The sequence below is a fragment of the Acanthaster planci genome, linkage group LG20, assembly GCF_054643075.1.
Source record: "Acanthaster planci isolate LZ-2023a linkage group LG20, COTS_SCS, whole genome shotgun sequence".
Classification (NCBI taxonomy): Eukaryota; Metazoa; Echinodermata; class Asteroidea; order Valvatida; family Acanthasteridae; genus Acanthaster; species Acanthaster planci.
This window is the reverse complement of record NC_141796.1, coordinates 10,730,457-10,750,430: the sequence shown is the minus strand read 5'-3', so window position 1 is coordinate 10,750,430 and position 19,974 is coordinate 10,730,457. Positions and strand designations below refer to the sequence as shown.

General features: G+C 42.4%; 1 protein-coding gene across 3 annotated transcripts in view; it reads right to left on the bottom strand.

The window, feature by feature from the left end:
- pold1 (DNA polymerase delta 1, catalytic subunit) overlaps nt 1-16,761 on the bottom strand; it is an 87,357-nt gene extending 70,596 nt beyond the window's left edge. For 2 of the 3 annotated variants that reach the window (XR_002597661.2, XR_002597662.2), the window contains exons 1-23: nt 16,503-16,761; nt 14,939-15,159; nt 14,151-14,267; nt 13,260-13,526; nt 12,348-12,522; nt 11,425-11,648; nt 10,945-11,111; nt 10,508-10,753; nt 9,841-9,951; nt 9,150-9,341; nt 8,734-8,822; nt 8,321-8,431; nt 7,808-7,921; nt 7,296-7,443; nt 6,859-6,954; nt 6,273-6,410; nt 5,267-5,439; nt 4,852-5,004; nt 4,615-4,717; nt 3,609-3,741; nt 2,885-3,054; nt 2,513-2,610; nt 1,985-2,098 (exon numbers count right to left, since the gene is read on the bottom strand). Coding sequence is in view for 1 of the 3 variants with exons in the window: in XM_022227179.2 (XP_022082871.2) it covers nt 2,002-2,098; nt 2,513-2,610; nt 2,885-3,054; nt 3,609-3,741; nt 4,615-4,717; nt 4,852-5,004; nt 5,267-5,439; nt 6,273-6,410; nt 6,859-6,954; nt 7,296-7,443; nt 7,808-7,921; nt 8,321-8,431; nt 8,734-8,822; nt 9,150-9,341; nt 9,841-9,951; nt 10,508-10,753; nt 10,945-11,111; nt 11,425-11,648; nt 12,348-12,522; nt 13,260-13,526; nt 14,151-14,267; nt 14,939-15,137 (3,321 nt within the window). In the remaining 2 variants the exon portion in view is untranslated. Of the gene's footprint in view, nt 1-225; nt 2,099-2,512; nt 2,611-2,884; nt 3,055-3,608; nt 3,742-4,614; nt 4,718-4,851; nt 5,005-5,266; nt 5,440-6,272; nt 6,411-6,858; nt 6,955-7,295; nt 7,444-7,807; nt 7,922-8,320; nt 8,432-8,733; nt 8,823-9,149; nt 9,342-9,840; nt 9,952-10,507; nt 10,754-10,944; nt 11,112-11,424; nt 11,649-12,347; nt 12,523-13,259; nt 13,527-14,150; nt 14,268-14,938; nt 15,160-16,502 lie in introns of those variants that run through there. The other variant, XM_022227179.2, reaches the window with a different exon arrangement.
- Nucleotides 16,762-19,974: the final 3,213 nt, after the last annotated feature.

Sequence of the window (19,974 nt, the reverse complement as noted above, 5' to 3'; positions counted from 1 at the left end):
GTGTGGTCACCAAGGCTGCACCCAAAAGTTGTGGCTTTGGCTGGAAGTAAGCACATGCTTACATAAGCCATTGCATTGTGACTGAATCCACTTGCCATAGACATGTGTCGCCGCTAGCCAGAGCCAGCTATTTGGCGACAAATCTCAATCTGATTCAACTGTATTAAAGGGGCTTGATTCTACATATGAATCCAAACACCAAACAATAACAAAACAACACAATGATTTCCATGGAAATTTTCAAATTATTATTGCCGAACGATAGGCTCCATTACTTTAAACCAAATAAGCTTTGAATACAAACAAAAGATAAATGAAATACATGTATTCACCATGACCGTTTCTGCTAAGCTGTATTATTTTGCTAAGCAAGTACAGGTACATGTATAAATGTGCTTAACACACTGTAAACAGGTACTGCGATAGTTGCTTACTGTTTTTATATACATGTGTACAACAACATACAATGTAATTAAATTTACATTTGCATAGTACACGTACATGAGCAGTACATAATGTCAAATGTAAATAAAGTTCCACAAATACCAAGATTGATAGTCAAAAGAATAAACAAAAATAATAACAATTTTTCAGCCAGCACTGTCACTGATGCACGGGCGTATAAGCGAAAATAATAAACAGACTTCGAGATGGGAAGAATAAATGAACACTACACCCTGAACAGAGTTTAATAACTCTAGCAAGCCAAGAGAGGGCGCTACAACTGGTTTACAGTCCTGAGATTTAACGGCCGTGAACCCGGTCTGTGCTAGAGTTTGTTGACCTCGAGGTCAAGAAGCGCTTCGTGTATACACTTACATCAGCAACACAGCGTGGGAACGTGAAGGTGTGTAACTGTCGGATCATTGCCACGGAGCTTGTCACAAGTCAAAATGACAGGGAGTAAATCAGGCATTGCTGCTATCACGGTTCATGCGAACACCTTGTCACCTGACCTGTGATTGGTTGACCCGGAACAGACTTGTGATGACTTGATCATAATTCTGCCAGGTATCAGGTGAAGGGATGTCTATCCTGATATTGCAAACTATGAAGGTGACAAGGCACTTAACCCTACACACCGGTCATGTTTTGTGGGATAGCAAGGACTTGTTGGATATATATATGAAAAACAACAATGAAAGTCTTGTTTGCAAGTCTCTGTGTTTGACATTTGATGACAAAAAGGTCATGCCCTCTGCCCCCAAGTAGAAACGGTACCAACCACAGTCATCTACAAAACTAACAATTATCAACTCTTCCACAAGACTAATTTAGATATGGCTCATAGAAAAACAAAAATTTAACACAAAGCAAAGAAAAAGTAGAACATAAACTCAACTGAACTGAAGACAGTTTAAGAGCCAATTAATTTGTCAAAGGCAGTGAGGAAGCTCCTCTCATAAGTTTCCAAACTAGGTTACTTTACATAATTCTTCCTGCAAAATTCCATCAAAATATAACTGGCATATAGCTAGACTTCTAATACTTTCATCAACAAATGCCAAAGATATCCTTTGAGCAGCTAGGGTCAAAGGTGTTTGACATGACCCAAGATTCAGTGGGTATAAATCCCGACAGTGTTATTGATCATGTCACACCCTGTCATAAACAATGCTCAACAAGCATCTTTTAAGGCCTGAATTGTTTCACATAAATCTATCAGTGATCCTGACGCTGGTTGGCACCCGCCACTTACGCAGGTTTTGGCGTCCATAAACCATCTGAAACACGGCCTTACACTGATCACAGAAAACACGATGCCAGTCTCTTTGGCTTCTTAAGCTTATTTTTCAATTTTTGATCGTTTTTACCCTCGAAACTGACACTTTAAATCAACTCTGTGGCAAAGCATCCTTAATCTCGGTAACATTTGAGGCAACTCCTGACTCGCATTAAAGAGCCACAGAACGAGATAACCACAAATGTTGGCAAGATCACCTGGTTTTAGTTGTGCCTTTTTTGGGTTTGGTTCCAAGCTCACCTTCAAGTTTCCAAGCCTCACCAGACAGGCAGCCCAAACCGCTTGATGATAGCGTCTTGGTCAGCTAAGTCCTTCTGCACTTTCTTCCTCATGTAAAAAATCGGACAATCACGACTGCAAACAAACAATGATCCCAAACTTGAGCAATGCTGAAAGAGACGCTTCTTTCAAGTCCAACCACAGTGACCGCCAGACACTTTATGCTTGCGCCCATCAAATTTGATATGAAAATTACATCTCATCTGAGACATTTCACGTCCATACCTTTTCCATAAAAATGGGCGAAAGTCACATGTTTACTATTTTTATGGAAAAATAAATTCCAGGTCACATGACTTTTACGAGAACAATGCATTTGATTACCGTACACTCTTCGTTAACCCCAACCCCCTAGGGTGTATGTAAAATCATATTGAAATCGGAGGACTTAGGACTGTTAGGGATCTGGAGATAAGCTTTTCAGCAGTCCCAAAAAAGCCAACCTGTGTCCAAGCAGGAAATTTCGCAGCTAAGAAACTCCCAGCATACCTGGTGCACAAGATGTCTTCATGTAAACTCCCCTGGCACCTTTGGCACTGCGTCCATAAGCGTCCAAACTTCTCCTCCAAAGCACTCAAATGGATAACCTGGACGAGATGAAGTCAGTTACAATTTGGTGGGAAGAGGGGGGTGCAAATTGATGGACTGCAGGTGCTATAAACCAGATGTTGCAGCTACAAGTCTCATCTTTCAGAGCCAAGTTAACTTTGATCTTCAGTATTCTCAGAAACATCAAATTTTGACATAATTTAATAGCTAAGACAACAGCATAGGCAATAGAGAAAATGAAATCATTTTCAATAATTCTGTAAATTAGATCCCGAAGCCTACGGTGCTACTTTTGACAGCCAATGACTGTACCTCCTTCTGATAGATTTCTGTCTCGATGCTCTTGCAGTGTTTACAGACAGAGGAGTTGTCTTTATCTAGCGGTGTCTTGCAACCGATGCAAGTGCTGCGTTTCTTGGTGAATGCCATCAGACCACCAACCTTGGACGTGACTTTGGTTTTTGTCAGGGTATGTTCCCCTTCTGAAGACCAAACAAAACCATCAATATTGCAATGGACGCATACATGTCATGAACAAAAAGTGAAATGTTTCTACCGATGAAGTGAGCACATTTTCCCATTTCTACAATAAAACCATTTTCTATGTTATAAAATTTCGAAGACGATCTTTTCCAGTAATAAAAGTGACCATAAACAATTTACATTTTATTTAAATACACCACCAAAAGTTAAGAACCATTTTTTTTTAACTTGTAATTTTTTTTCTGAGCAATGAGTGGGGTCTAGTTCTTTCCTTTTTTGTCTAGATGTATTCTCATTGGTATAAAAAATTTCTAAAAATGTTTCAAAACATCAAATACACATTTTCTGCAGTCAAGTATCTCTCATAAAAAAGTATCCACGAAAATGAAAAGTGGTCCTTAACTTTTTTTTTGAGAAGTGTACTTCATCAAAACAAATGTTCACAAGATGTCATCGAAAGAGATTATTAGAAATGATTAGACTGAACCGAAGAGTTACATTCCCTATCATTTCAATGAATGCCCACTACAAGAAGTGGAATCTTGGAACTTACTGAAGAGCATATCAGTTGCTTTGTGTTCACCAACTACAGGTTCAAAAATCCTGAGCAGAGGCATCTTGAGCTGGTTGTCAAGGTAATAGCGCGTGTCTATGGGGATGTTGTTTTCCAACACGTAGATGGGATCCTAAAAAACCAAAGACCGCAAGACCATGAAAACCAAACCTACAACAAAACCAGGGGAACCATTTTCAGAAGCAACAGGGACAGCACAGAAATATTGTTCTATTTACTTATATTTGTTCATTCAACAGCACATTTAGTGCCAAGTACAGGATAAAGTGACAATAAGCCATTTGCGAGTTAAATTTGAATAAAATCTGGTGCACTGAGTTATCTGACTGTACATAAACATAACGATTTGAATTCCCCGGACTAAAGACACTGTTGCTATACCTCGTGATTTGGGGCAAGCTTTTGCATAGCGACCACCATCTCTGGAATGGACTGGTTCCTTTGTGCCCTTCTTTTCCATTTAGAACAGTGCATTGTTGTAAGGCATCTCTTACATAACTAAGCAAAAGCTTGCCCCGTATCACGAAGTATATCAACAGTGGCTTCAGTATGGAGAATTCCAATTATTATCCTCTCGTGAATTTAAAGAACTCAGTCTACCAGATTTGGGTCAAAGTTAACTCGCAAAAGGCTTATTAAGGAGACAATGAAGAAATGTTCAGTTTCAGAGGTGGGAGAAAATCCTGAGATAAACCCACAGAATAAGGCAGGGACTGAAAAGGCAATCCACAGTGACATGCTGACCTGGGTGGGATTCGAACCCACGGCCGCAGAGGTGGAAGGTGAGGAAAGAACCACAACACCAACATGACTCCTCTTTTATTACTATTACGGTGTTATATCAAACTTATCCGCACAGTCAAATATGAAAGTACCGTAGGAATGAAAGGTTACTTTCTGATCTTGAGTCAAAAGCTGCATTTAATTGGGCTGTAAGCCAACAGCCATAGCCATAGCCCAAGAAGCCCATGGACAAAGCACCTACCTCAGACTTTTCGTAAGCAGCTGCTCCCTTGGCTCCTGCAATGATAACATAAGGCACTCTGTCTCCTAAGGCCGGGGCGCTGCCTGGATCACGTTTCCTCATTCTGCAAACAGTCAAACAAACAATCAGTGTGTACTCAGGTAACGTTTAATGTCTTAGCTGCCTTCCATCTCTAGCTTACCCAAAGTGCTGAGAAAGAATATTTGATTCAGAAACTGCAATAAAGAGTCGAGCTACCTCTCAGCCAGCTCGACGTGTGCCTGTTTGCCGGCGTATTCATCACCCGTTTTGGTCAACTCTTTGGTGATTACTAGCTGAGAGATGTCAATTCGATTGCAGAGGAGGTCCGAGATTGTCTGCTTAGCATGGTCTACAGCTCCCTCCGGATCCCTGAAGTAAAAATAAAAAAACTCTATTGGGTTTGTTCACACACTACAGAGGGCGGTGTATGGCTTGAGTAGATAAGGAAATCTCAGTTTCAAGGGGCTTCTACCAAATTCTAGCTACTTCTTTGTTATAAGGTCTATTTCAAAATCTACAGTTTAAATTGTGTCCTGTTTGCACCATGTAGAAATAATACAACAAACCTAGCTATACCGCCAAAATGTTCCCTGTCTCAATAGGAGATAAAGTTATCAGTCTTGTATCGCACCTGTCAATGAGAATTTTCTTTAGGCAGGAGTTGATCAGGTTGGCCACTAGAGGGCAGTTGTCACGTCGGACCGTCTCAATCCCCTTACAGTCCATCTTGTCATAGGTGTCTGGCCTGGAGTAAAACAGACCAGCGTACCTCTTCTTGTTAATCAACAGATAGGGAAAGTACACCTGTCAGGAAAGAAAAAAGAACCAATATTCAAATAAATTTGCCATAGTGTCAACCTTACGACCCTTTGTAGCGACCCTTGACCTATAGAGGTCACACCAACAAACAAACATTTATGCAAATGACTTCCCTTCTTTGCCATATTGTTTTCGCGTGTTTTCTCCCTGGAATTTTCCTACATCTTCAACCTAGATTTGCCAGCTTTGGTCACTACTTATTTTGTTAACAGTTTGAGAAGAATTGTTCTTCACATCGTCTGTTTATCAACCGTGCAGTGACGGTAATTAACTGACCGACTCTTAAAAAAAAGAGACTTTCCGTCGCTCGAGCACCAGTCCACACGAATGCCGCGCAACTCGCCCCAAAAGTGACTGGCAGAGTCACCCCCCTTTGGACAGGGGTGTATACCAGGTCACCGATTTGACCAACCACATCGAGCAAAGGTCCCTTTTGGCCCGACAGCAGGAAATAAGTGGGTGAGTGCTGATTATGTGAAGCAACCAACTCAACACCTTGCATCTTTTACAATAAAAAGCCATGACCGCTAAAGGCCATTTTCGTGACTAGATAATGAAAATCGCAAACTGAGATGAACATTTGTCAGACTTGTTCTGTGAAACGTGCTTGGCAGACACAAAAACGGCAAACAGAGCAATAACCTCCATCGTATGTAGCGCAAAATTCCAAGCTGATTTTTCTTGACAGTTCCTTTCCAATATTTCTATTCTACTTTTCTAAGCCTTAGGAAATGCCGTCACTCTTCCGGGCTAAAGCAATCTGACAAATGTTTACAACCTGGACAAAATTTCCAAACGAAAAAAATGTATCAGCTGACCTTTTCAAACTCCAGTTTGATTGGATGAGGGAAGGTACCGGAGACCATTTCGGCAGCCTCTTTGCCTAGAGCCATGCTCTCGGCTACAGTATCAACTCCAAACTTGACCATGACAGAATCGGTGTCACCATAGATCACCTGCAACAGTAACAGTGGAAGATATGACACTCTACAGTGCTCAACAGCAGACGGCATCAAATATATTGACTGCTCAGCTACAAGTGTTTGTGGTGAATATAAATAGGTGACTCTCTTGTCAATACAACAAAGGTGCAGGGACCAGATAAATAATTTTGTTATGACCAGGACTACAAGAGGAATGAAAGAAACAAAGAAAAACATACCCATTCAAGAAAGTGGGATTATAATAGTAGTTTGTTACAACTGTGGTCAATATAAAATATATCCACAACTTAATAGCCAAAGCCAACCTGTGGTCAATATAAAATATATCCACAACTTAATAGCCGTAACTTAATAGCCATAACCAACCTGTGGTCGATATAAAATACATTCACAACTCAGCCATAACCACCCTGGTCAATACAAAATACATCTACAGTTAGCCTTTACATATATTTCCTACCTCTGCATTGTGTTTGTACCCTCTCTCTATGGTGTAATTTTCTTCCACAAGTTGTCGTGTCCTTTCAATCATTGTGCGACCAAATGCTGTCACGCTCTGCATAAAATGAAGTCAAATATAAAACAGGCCACAGAGATTTGTGTCAGAATGTGTACCATTGACAATTCTTGTTTCATAAAAATCCACTAAAACCAAACACGCAAAAAACTCCCTTTCTGAAAACCAAACTAAGCCGGTAAAATTTGGAGAGGTTGTGTTTTGGACGTCAAAGGAAAAGTAAAATCTAACCTCCAGTGCAACCTTAGTGAACCTAGCAACAACAGTGTGGAGTTCCCTCATATGGTTGCTCCGAAAGCTTGGGCATAAACAATTTCTTCTGTGAAAACTCGGCGACACGACAGAACCAACACAAGCTGGCAGGCAAACAGAAAGCATACCTGAGAGATCTCCAGGCAAGGTAATTTGCCAACCTGTGCCCCTGTAAATCCATACACCGAGTTGGCGCTGAGTTTGAGGGCCAGCTGACGCCCGTCTAACACCTTCTTCCTCAAGGGATCCGTCTCCTTCTTCAAGTCAGCTTTGGCCCTGCCAAATGCAACCAAGTCCAAAGGAACAGTAACTCCTTGATCTTACTTCTTTTTGTTTCGGTTTTCCTGTGCACTTTATCGTGAAGGAATTAATAGAAGAGCAATAGAAAAATGAATATAAACATGAGATTAGTACTAGAGTACTGATATACACCTGTTGGGGTAACAAGCGGGAAGATATTTCATTTTGTCCTCAAAATCAAACCACTTCTACCACTCTAAGGAAAATCTCTCCACTATACGAGAAAACGCTTTAACTTTACAAGTTTTTCAACAGTCCTTAATGCCTCCCATCTGTGTCATATGATTAGCTAGATCAGATCACATGATCTCGGATAAATGTCAACAAGGTTCCTCCTGACCTTTTTCGGGCACTGAGAAGATCTTCCAAGATTTCCGGGAGGATACCCTTGCGAACTGAGCTCTTGACAAAGTAGTTTCCAGAAGGTGTCTTGATGTACTCATCAGCAGACATCCTGTGGCACGAGATCAAATGATTCAAGTCAAAATCATTCACCCCGTCTAAACTTATATACCTTGCATTCCTAAGACATCAATAGCTAGCAATCAATGTTTACAAAGCATACAGCAAAGTTTTATGGTCAGCAGCTCTGTCAAAGTTTCCTAAAGTTCCCCCCATGCTCTTGGAGCTTCACAAAGAAGTACTTTGCATCGGGAAGACGTTAATACTGATTAAGGGTTTTGCCCTAGCGTCCACACTAGTAAGCAGGAGGTTGTGGGTTCACCTCACACCCGAGTAAGCTTGTGAATTTTTTCACAAGCTCCCGGACAAGCACTGAGTATACAGTGTTTATGAATACACATCACGTTAGGGCAAAACCCGTAACTAAAAGTTCACCAAGAAGTTGTCTTACTTCTCTCTTTGACCAGGAGACAGTAGCGATGTGTAGCACAGGTTGTGGGCTTGCATGATCGACGGATACAGGGAAGAGAAATCTAGCGTCGCTATCGGAATCTTATAGTATCTACAAGGGAGACAGACAACGTCTTCTCTAAACAAGATCACTCAAGAAACCAAAAAACAAGGCCAGAAAGCATTTGATCATTGTCACTGAATTCAGAGGCAGACAAAGTGACGCCCATCCCCCATGTTCTGATCCTGTAGACGAGATAGAAAGCAGAATTCTACCAAACAAGGTGCGCAACCTCAAAGGTTTGCAGATGCAAAGTCTTCATGAACTAGCCAAATGTTTATCTCCTCCATTCCCTTCATTGTCAGAGTGAAGAGCGCCCTCTATTGGCAGTGCACAGATTCCACGACACATACCCTCTGGTTGGGTCGATGACGTAACCCCCTGTGTAGTCTTCTCCGGTTTCTACTTTGCGTGCTGGCATGACCAGATCTTGCTCCTTGGCCTGAAATTACAACAACGGAAAGAATTAATTATCATGACCAAAACCATAATCAGAGAGTTAAACTATAACCAAAACTATGATCAAATGCTTAAACTACAACCAAAACCATAATCAGATGGTTAAACTATAACCAAAACTATGAACAAACGGTCAACTGAAAACAAAACTAGGATCAGAAAACCCATAACACAAACTGTTAAACAAAAACACATGCGATGCCAAAAAAAAAATCCTGAATCCGAATTTCATCCATTGCCATTTATATTAACTACAAGAATCAACATCACTCAGCCTCGTTCCTTTATTTTGCTTTCACTCCCGACCAACCTTTCTTAAGAGCTGCGACACCACTTTGATCTGCTGCCCCCGTATGAGCAAATACGGCAAGGGAACACCAGTGACTCTGGCCATTTCCATGTAGTTAATGATGCACATGAGCTTGTCAAGAAGACGCAATGGCAGCATGGCATCTTTGAGACAATAGACGGCCAAGCGTCGTCTGGTCTGGTCGTTTCCATTCTAAGAATACAAATAAATCCCCGATATTATACACAGATGGTAAGCATCAACCAATAACCAAATTAGAGTGGTCTCTCTGACAAAGCTGTTCTCTCCAGTCCCTGTGCTACTCAACAGAGTGACAGAAAAAAAAAGCAAAGCCGAAATTAACAGGTGTTTTGAAGCTTTTATAAGTGTTGCATTAAAGTCAATCGCAAGTCCTTTCATGAGTCCAGTCACATGACTCGGAGGGACTTACGCCGGCCTAAGCCACAACGCTGCCTTTTTCCAAACGTGCTTCCAACCTGAACAGGTTGCTGATTAGCCTATTTGAAGTATGGTGGACACACAATGAGGGCGCTATTTAAAGTGGGTAACCAAAAACACAAAAGATAACACCCAAACCATGTAGCGCCCTTCTGCTGTGTCCATAAGACTTCAAATAGGCTTTGCGACATTCCAAATATTTTTCACAAAGCACAGCACACTCCAGGCCCTTCAACTTGACAAGTTCCCTCACCTGGAGATCAGTAATGATGGAGTGCTGCACATCTTCTTTCTGCTCTTGGAGGAAGTGGTAACTGACAGCGTTGAGGCGGTAAGAACGCAGCTTGTAGTCTCGCTGAAGGATCTGCAGATCACCACACAGAAACAGGAAACTAGTAAATTAATAAACACATTACGATATTCCCTGTCAGCCCTGCTCAGCAGCCCAAAAAAAATCAAATCAAACGACCCGGGGGGGTGGAATTCCCGGTAGATATTGCCGCAGTACAGTTTTGTACAGGAGTTAAGCCTTTAGGAGTTTTAAGAGTAACTCTTCAGTCATTTTTCTGAGACGGGTCAGCCAAAAATGTATACTTTTACATGGCAGTGCTCAATGCACCCAGGTTGGCATGCATGTAGCCCTGACCTTCAAATGACCCTAACAACAAAACTATACGTTCAATTGAGTTCAAACTTCACATTTGTAATGACAAAGAATGTCTTTACATGCATGCCAAGTTTCCAAAAACTGGAAGGAGGCACAACTGAGTTCTGGGGAGAAATCTGCCCCCCCCACCCCAGCTGTAAGGTTGGCCAAAATAACCGAGCTTTTTTAGGCTTAACTTGGCATTACGACGTCAACAACCCCCTGTTTCAACCAAGAAAAAACGACAGTAGGAATCAGACAGAGAATACCTCACCTGCAGAAGATCAAACTGTACTCGTCCTTCGATGTTGATGACTTTGTTCTCTCGTTTACCCATCTGCTTGGACTGGAAGGTGGATTCCTTGATGACGCTACGAGTATCTTTGATGCGTGCTAACAATGGAAATGAAGCAACCTTGAGGGCAGCAGCACGGTTGAGCAGATAGGGCAGGTCAAAGTTCACAATGTTATAACCCGTCAAGATGTCTGGGTCGACTGTGTTGACAAATTCGGACCACGCCTACGAAGAAAGGTTTAATAGAGAGTCAGTGTCTTACTGGTTCTGCCTGTTTTCAATGCAGGTGCCAAAACCAACTGTTCCAAGTTCCTCTGGGGTGCAATCTTGCAGAACCTACGTAGTCTGAAATTCTCTTCAAATTGATTGGCCTCGTAAACAAGTCTGACAACAGCACTGTGTTCCGCTTTGCTTACCTTGAGCATGTCAGCTTCATTGCTGAAGGACAGAACTTGCGAGCCCACAATGGGTGCGCAGGTGTTCAGCGTGAAGACGTTACGAATAAAAGGATCCCTCTCGCCTTGCCTGATGACCATGTTAGAAATCTGGATCACAGAATCCTTGTTGGGTTCTGGAAATACTCCTGGAAGTGAGAAAAAGAAAGTGGGAAAGATTTGAAAGTGCCTTTCAGCGAGCTGCAGAACTCAATTTCAATTCCAATTTGCCTCGTGCCACATTACTCATACTTCAGTAATTCTCTGACAGATATTATCACTTCCGAGCAACTCAAAACTCACGAGATTCTGTTTATATGTAGTACAGGCCACTGAAGGCTCCAGGGATGAGCAGGAAATTTTTTTTTTTTTAAATTTTCTAGTAACTGTAAGAGCTGTGGAGATGTTGTACGACAGGTTAAATCACAGCTACAGTCAGATCTCATAAAGGTTTTCACAAACCTCGCCTGCCGGCACACTCAATGTCAAAGCTGAGGATTCGGAAAGGCGCAACCTTCTGCCAGTCGCCGTCGGCTGGGTGGCTGATGAAACAATCGTAAGCCACGTCCAGTTCAATCTGACACTGTGAGACGGGAGCAGGGATGGTACCCTCGGCACGCAGATGGTACTGATTGGCTGGGATTTCCAGCCAGTTACAGCCCAAGACATCCGTGTCAATCATGAATCTAGCGGTAGATTATGTTTCATATCACAATTACAAGAGTTTAAATTCTTAAAAGACTCACTGGTACCAAAACAAAACTATTCCCGAAAAAGTGCCCCTAGAATGCCAACACTTTGAGTAAGTAGAACCAATGCAAGTGTACAATAAGAAAGCGCATCTGAAAACGCACTGTATTCTGAAGGTGATTTTTATTTGACTTAAATGCATTTTTAACCTCAAACCTTAAGCAGCAAGCCCATAATTTAAAGCAAAACTAAACGGTGTGGGGTACACGACCAATTTCCAATGAGAACTCAGATTAGAAACTATTACAATAAATGTGTTTGGTGTACAGCAGCCGAGCAACAACCTTCCATCCACCGACATCAAATATTGAAAAAATGAACCAGAGTGGTGATTAGAGTATGCCATCATTGAAACTTGAGTATGGGTCCTTCTATAAATTCGGTGTCCCAATTTTTATAATGTCCCTGCAACATCTGACACAGTTTAGAGCCCATTCTCTCATTTCCAAGCGAGATGAATTAATGCCAATTACCTGCCAAACAAACAGAAATAGTTTGAAATTAATTTCAGTGATATTTCCATGTCAAATTACACAGGTCTGGTGTAACAGGGACACGAAAATGTCTCACTTTTGGACCCAAATTTATAGAATGACTCACTTTCACATTAATTGATTTTAACCCTAATTTCTCACCTAATTTCAAAGTCGATGTTGCTCTCATATGTCTGATAACCCCTGACTGGGTAGAGGTTGGGAACAGTGAAGCCTGATTCTAGAAGGCGTTTGGCTGGAGCAATTAGCTTAGGGTAAGCTACGGTTATCTTCAAGAACTTTCTCTTTCCATCTGGACCATGGTAACCGTAGATACCTGCAAAATTAAATTTTTTTCACTAGGAATTACAAACAGAAAGCTGGCAAAATACTTTTGACCTTTAAAATCAGGGGTGAGACAAGGCCACAACGAAAAAATCCACGACTTTCAGTTGGTATTACTGAACATGGACATATGCACGTATGTACATAAACATGGTAAATGAGATGTAAGTTTGGGGGTACACCACGGCATCAATCTCTTCAGAAGAGATGTGGGGTTCTAAGAAGGACCGGTGAGTATTAACTCGATGTTTCAGCCAGGATGCTCTGGCCGTCCTCAGGAGATTGTGCCGGACTCGAGTGGAGAGCTGGGTTACAAACATAAGCTGGAGGCAGTGGAGTGTGGGACGGGATCCGAGGAGTGGATGGCTTGCTATGCATGCACTGAAGCACAAAGGTATTGCATCACGTGGTCGTTTGGGAATGCAGAATTGGCAAGAAAACTTGGTTTGGGGTATAGGGTACCCTTACACCGGGGGAGAGGGGTGTTGGCTTAGAGGTAGAGAAGACCCTTACACCTCTGGAGTGAGTTGGTTTGGGTTTCGGGTATAGGAGAACCTACGTCCTGGGGAGTGAGTGTTATCTAGGGTGTTGGTCTACCAAAAGTTTTAAACCAAAAAATCCATAAACCAACACCGGATTTTTGAAAAACCTGGAAATCCCAAAAAATCTCACGCCTGTAAAATGTAATGTCACTGGCTCAAATATTGACATTTGGACGTGGCCTCTTACTTTCTTTCACGACCGGTTCAACGGCCAGCACAGCCTGTGAGAGGTTGTCCTTGTTGGACCGCATGTCGCCAATCACCGCCTGATTGAGGGCGTCCTTGAAATTGCGGCAGTGCTCCGGCTGGAAATTCTCGGGGGCCGGGACATAGAAATATGGCGCAAAGCCGTGGATGTGACACATGATGCTGTGACCTTCCATGGTGATACCAAAGACACGGATGATGGGCACGGGGCCAACGGATGACCCTGGCATGCCTTTGAGTGGACTGCCTGCAAGGACAAGAACTATGACGTCAGCCTAAAGCGGTGGGTCAGCTGACTTTTTCATAACTGGGCAGTGTTTTTTCTTCAATTTTCTTGACACTGGGATCATGACCCAGTCTGAATCACAACTGGCAAAACCCGACATTTTTTAATTAATCAACAACTTGAAATGCACTGATATGGTTCACAACTGACACTCTTTAAGCAATAATCACTTGACACTGAATGATGTGTAAACTCACATAATTTTCCTTATTTGTTCCATGGAGGACATGTACACTATAAGAATTCTTGTTTCATTTCCATGGTTGATGTATTAACGCGTCGTGCTTGGTTGGGTCAAAGTGTAATTGCAAGGTTGAAGAATTTACGGGTAAGATAACCCCCGTCCCCAGCAGCTTTGTCAGGTAAGAAAATCCGACGTTAACTGGCTGTCCATCACATTCATTCAAAGAATGACTCCTACGTTCTAGAGGTAATCTTGTAGAGAGTATTTTACTAACAATGTCCACTTGTTCAAGCAATTCAGGAGTTTGACACCATGTGACAGCTCCAAAGTCCTTTTTTACATGTCAGCTCAGAAGCTACATGTACAAGCATTTAAGTATTCTTCGGAGGCCCACTGCTCACCTAGGTAGTGCTCCAGGTCAATCTGCTGAAAGACGACGGCATCTTTCTTTGGATTTGGGGGAGAACATGCTGGTCTGATCCACTTGGGGTTCCAGTGCTGAGCCAGCTTGGACGTTGCTGAAAAGCAACATTAATCTACTTGTAACAACAAAGGCCATCTGTTTGTCCAATGATTGGAAGCCTTACTCTGCACTGTGGACTTTCTACGTACTTCAACTGGAAAATTGTTCTTTTTTGCAAAAGACTGGTTGCAAGGTTAAAAATGCCAACTGGACTAGTGGACCGAGGCCAGTGACTTCAACGCCGGTCTGGCAGCATCAAAACCAATTATAACCCTGCAGTTTAATGTTCCATTCACATGCTTATTCAGGAATTATTCCGAAATTTTCACCCAGAAAGAAATGTTGCGAGCTTAATTTTCTATGAGACAACACACGATCATTGCACAAGCATCTGTACTACATACATGTATCTCCCACGCTCGAGACAGGACAATGTGGCCTTGTAACGTGTTTGAGTTCAGAAAGTTCTGAGATGCTGGCCCTCCGGTTGAGTTACTGTCAAGAAATGCAACCCCTCAGTTGCAAAAAACCGAGTTCCAGCCATTTCTGACAAACTGGCTTGGAAAAAGTCTTTTGACAAACGATAAAACACAAGGACTAGAGACAGGTTATGTGAAGAGCTGGTCCCTTTCATGAACTGGTCTCTCTCTTGCTCTGTAAGTGTTTAACTGCCTTAAATTTAGGACTCTCATTCAGTCAACATCTGAAAAAAGACTTGCACCATACCTGGGATATGCCCCGCTGTCTGACTCCCAGACCCTGCTGACTGTTGTGAGCCTGCTGAGGACACCTGAGACATCTCCGCCTCCACTTGCTCTAAAAGGGCCAACTCTTCCTCAAATGTGGACGGATCATCGTCAAAGTCAATCCGGGTTCTTTTGGAGCTTGGTCCAGCAGAGGACGGAGGCTTCCGCTTGGGATCCATACCTGTATTTGTTTTTGTGACCCTGCAAATCAGAATATGATTTCAGTATCTCCCTGCAGGCAGATAATGATCAAAGCACAGAATACGAAAGCATATAACAGCTTACAACCTTAGTACATGGGTTTCTCTTCACTCCATCCACTGAGCCTCCCCCTGAGAGCCCCTGGGCCTACAAGGCATACCAAACACACTGTAAGGTGAGACCAGTCTCAAAGGGGTTTCATGAACGGGGTGTCAAGTGGTGTCCACATATGGAAAGTTTCCTCATAGCCTTAGGGCCTACTACTGGTACATGTACTAGGATAAACTCAAGTGAACACTTTGTGGATTCATTGACATTGTGACTAAAACTTGAGCGGTCTCCTAAGCAACAGCACTCAGCCATTTCCCATTCCAATTCCATTACCACATTCATGTTGTTTTCAGCGCCCCCGCGCGAGTAACAGAACAAAGCTAGAGGGGAACAGAGAAAGACTTCCATATACAGACGCCACTTGACACCACGTGCACAAACCCTGGCTATGAAAGTATGAGACTGGTCAGAAAAATTCTAAGCATGCTAAGTGTTTTCTCAGTAAACAACTTATTTTCCCTCCTAAATTGAACTTTTCTGGACATGTTTTTGCTTTGAAATGCTTTCCCATGGCTAATAATAGGTCACTGTAGGGAGTAATTACTGGCATCCGTATACAGAACATTTCCCAAGAAAAAAACATGACAAATTGTCTACAATCGCATGCATCCATCATCTGATCATGTGACATGTCCATTCACCAAACGTTACACAAACAAGGTTGTCATGTTCCCCTCTGTTAATCACAATTTAAGTCTTTTCTTTTTAAATTTAAAGTTTACAAATAATTTTTTTATTTAGGCCCCCCTTATTTATCACCAAACTCTCGCGATCATTATCAGTGGTCGAATTGTGGTTTGATTTACATACTGAAAACATTAAAGATTTAAAGTCACAGGCCAATAGGCCTAAATGAAGATTAAAAAGAAAATTTTAAAAACATTGAAACAAAAAAAACCAGAGGATACACTTAAACATAAAGTCTTCTGAGCCTGCGTACATGAAATGAGACAAAGGCTTAGGCGAAGCTGCAACATTTATTCCACCAAATGTCATTACTTGTACGTTGTAATACTTTCAAGTAGGCCTCAAAGTACTTTGTAAGCCTATGGCTATGCCAGTATGGGCCTACCAACGTGTCCGGAAATTGGACTTGTGTTTTGCATGCAGGCGAAGCGTATGTGGCAAACCTGATGTAATGGCGATCTAGATTGTCACAACTTATCACATAACTTCCCACTTTTTCCCAGCATTTCACTACCCCTGTAGTACCTTTAATATGTTGCACGTACCTTCTGTTAAAAAGTGACGCTCTAGAGAACCGCTGGAGCCAGATATTTGCGACTGTTTTCTCACGACGTCAACAATTCATCTGGGCTTCGAAAAAGGCGCGATATTTCTATGCGACGAAGGCGTTTGTTACTTTGGCTCTGATTGGTCTCTGACAGGCCCCATTCCAATGATTGTCCAATCATAGTGAGTGTAACGCGTTTTGCTGCTTTTAATATTATACTGAGTGTCGTGACGTTTCCGGGTCGCGGAAAGTTTTCCCTCCAAAATCCATAATGCTACGGCCGTGAGCAGGCCCGTCTAGGGGAAACGGGCTTGAACTCAATCAGCCGTATTAAAATCTTGCTCATGGGAGTCCCGAAGGGGGCGCCAGCCCTCCCTCCCCCAATCTGAATTATAAAGGAACAGAGGTGAGTAGCGAAGTGGGAAGAAAAAAGTGGAGAAAATCACCAATCAACTATAAAAAGAAACTCAGATTTATCCCATTCACAGTTATATAATTTTTTATCTGTTTTGGGCTTTTTTTACGTATACCCCTTATCGCGGGGAGTTTTCCCCCGGGAAAAAGTCGCTCCCCCCACCAAGAAGAAATCCTGGCGATGTCCACGGTCTTAAGATTTTGAACGATAGGCCTACTGTGGGTGCAGGCTTCGAGCTGGAACAAGAGAGTGAAGGGCTCAGGCTATTTTCTTAGCAACGAAGGCTCCTTTGGTCGGAACTCGATCAGTGAACTTCGCTGGTCCACGAATAACTAGAGGAAATTATGCATGTGCCACGGTACGCCGCATCGATCGCTACCAACAAATTTAACACCCCTGACCAACGTGGCTCTCAGTTTTCAACCGATGAGGGAGCGCTTAGCACTCGGAGCATTTGATGTTCAAGAAACTGTGTTCTGTTCCCGCAGGCTAGTAGGCCTACATGCAGAATTGCTGTTGAAACATATCTGCACAACTTAGAATTCCCCAGCCTCATGAGTCAAGCTGTACTAGTCCAATGTCTGGGTAAAAGGTCACCTGCAGTCATTTCGAAACGGTGATAATTCTACAAGACATCATTGAAGTCTCTACGGCTACGTTAACCCATGTGTAATATTATGAATACACCACACAGTACAGGGCGGGCCTACGTTGTGTCCTTTATTCTGCATGCAGATTATGAATAGATTTTAAACTGGACATTGCTCTTTGGATGTGTATCCTAAATTGTCCCTATTGTTATTCAATCATTAACCAAGAATTATTCCTGTAAGGCTATCTAGTTCAAAGATAAATATGAAGGCCTTAACCTTGCACTCACAGTGTTTTTAATCTAGTTCGGTTTCGCAGCTGCGCCATAAGACTATCAGTGCTGTGTAGATCATGGTGCATGGGACTATCTTAATTGGTGCAACTTTGAAATCAACCTGAACGCAACAGTTGCTGAGCAAGATGGCAGAAACCGCTAGCTACGTCTTTATGTGGCGCCTGCAGCATAGTACTTCACCCTACTCTGGTCGTGAAACCTCTTCGACGGCGCTACGAATTATTAGCCCAAGGCCGCTTCCGCCGGTTCTGGATGATGAGGTCTCACGAGATCGAACCAACCTCTCGGCGTTCGAGACGGCACCGCCGTCCATTCTACATAACACTTCAGCTGCTGTGTGCAACAAATGCGCCTGTGCTGCCAACGGAATGACCCTGGCCTACGAACCCATGGGTGCTTCCGCTTTATGTGGGCCAACAGGTAGACTGCCCGAAGTCGACCTCCGTAAATCGATGAAAGATGGCGCCGACAGGCTCCAGGTCGTCAAGCCAAGCCCAGGGTTTGACTTCACCTCCTGGTCCCTAGCTACCAACGCCTGGATACGACAGAAGGCATACGATGCTCTATTTCCACATCAAAAGTTGGTCTATCGGGATGTCGAAGCAGGCCAATCCCTTAACTCCGCTTACGAATCGGTATTCTAACTAGCACATCTGACCCTCCTCATCACCATCATAGTCTGCCGTATTCACAGAACTAGATTAAAAAAAGAAGAATGCAAGTAACTGACAGTTATTTAATTCGATGTGCTCTTTTGACGACAACGAATCCCACTTTCGATTCGGTGCTCCCGACCAGGCTTGTCTCTTTTCGATGTGTTAAACACGTCATCTTGGGTAGGAGTTTCAGGCTCAAGCCTCCAGACTATTGATCTTGACAGCAGCCGGGGACTCCAAAAACAAAATTTGATCAGGATTAAGCTTTGGCTCATCATCGTGACAGTTTGGGCGTCAGCCAAGATGTGCAGTTGTGAAATGCAAAGCAAATATAATCTTTAAAACTCCCAGCACTGGGTTCTGTATTTTATAGTTTTCATCGCAGACTTTCAAGTGAACGTTACAACAGTTGTACAGATCCTTTTGACTTAAAATTGTTCATAGTCCCATAAGAAAATTGACCATGCTTTAATTTCTTTCTTTGTTGCTTTATGTATGTAACATATCCTTCCAGTGAAAAATAGACTTGTCCATTTGAGAGTTTGCCTCTATATGCTTGGTGGGTGTTTCAAACGTGTCTGCTAACATGAGACTGTTTTTGAATATTTGAATTGCAGATAAACGCACGCACAGGTGTGCACTAGGTAATGTTAAATTGCAATCAAATCAACATGGAACCGTGAGTCAAACATATAAGTCAAGGTCTAAACTCGTTAAAAAAGTGTTCATGTTGATGATCGACAAATTAGGCTTTCTAAATTGTACGCGGGTCACAAAATTTGCCATCAACTTTATCCAATTACTCCATGATTTTGAACTAGCATTATGTATCCCTAAGCCTTATGCATGTATGTCCGGAAAAGCATAGACCTATCAGCTCTTGACGAATATCTTACTGGAAATGATTTTTTGGGGGGTGGGGGGTAATTTTACGATTTACACTATAGAGTGTTTTCTCTGATAACAACACACAAGTACCTATGTGAATAGTTAAGAAGTGAATTAACAGACTTTTAAATTGTGCTCTGTGAATAACTCCCTAGACACATCCTCTTTTGAATTTTCAAAGCATATTTTGCTTCAGGTATTTTATATGGCTTTCAGCAGGCAACCCAACAGGCTGGCTGAAAAACCATTGTCTTTGATCCAGGAATCCGCTTGATCAAGAGCAGGCAATTAGTCATTCTCTAGGACGACGGGGAATTTCCAGGACATTACTCACGCAACTTGAAAAAAAAAATCAGATTGGACGGAAGGGCAATTTAACTCCTGTTGAGGAGGGGGAGGGTGGATGTAGTATTCATGAAGCCCCTTGTATGAAAGAAACTGTCGATTTTGCCACCCTTTTTTATCGATAGTGCTTGCCAAAAGCGTTTTTTAATAATTGGCATTTTATTTAAATTATTGTCGTCATTGCCTCCTCTCCAGTAAAGTATTATGCTTTGTGTACAACGTCTAGCTTTTGCATGGATCGGGAAGGAACACGAGCTAGAGGAATGGGATCTTGTTTAGT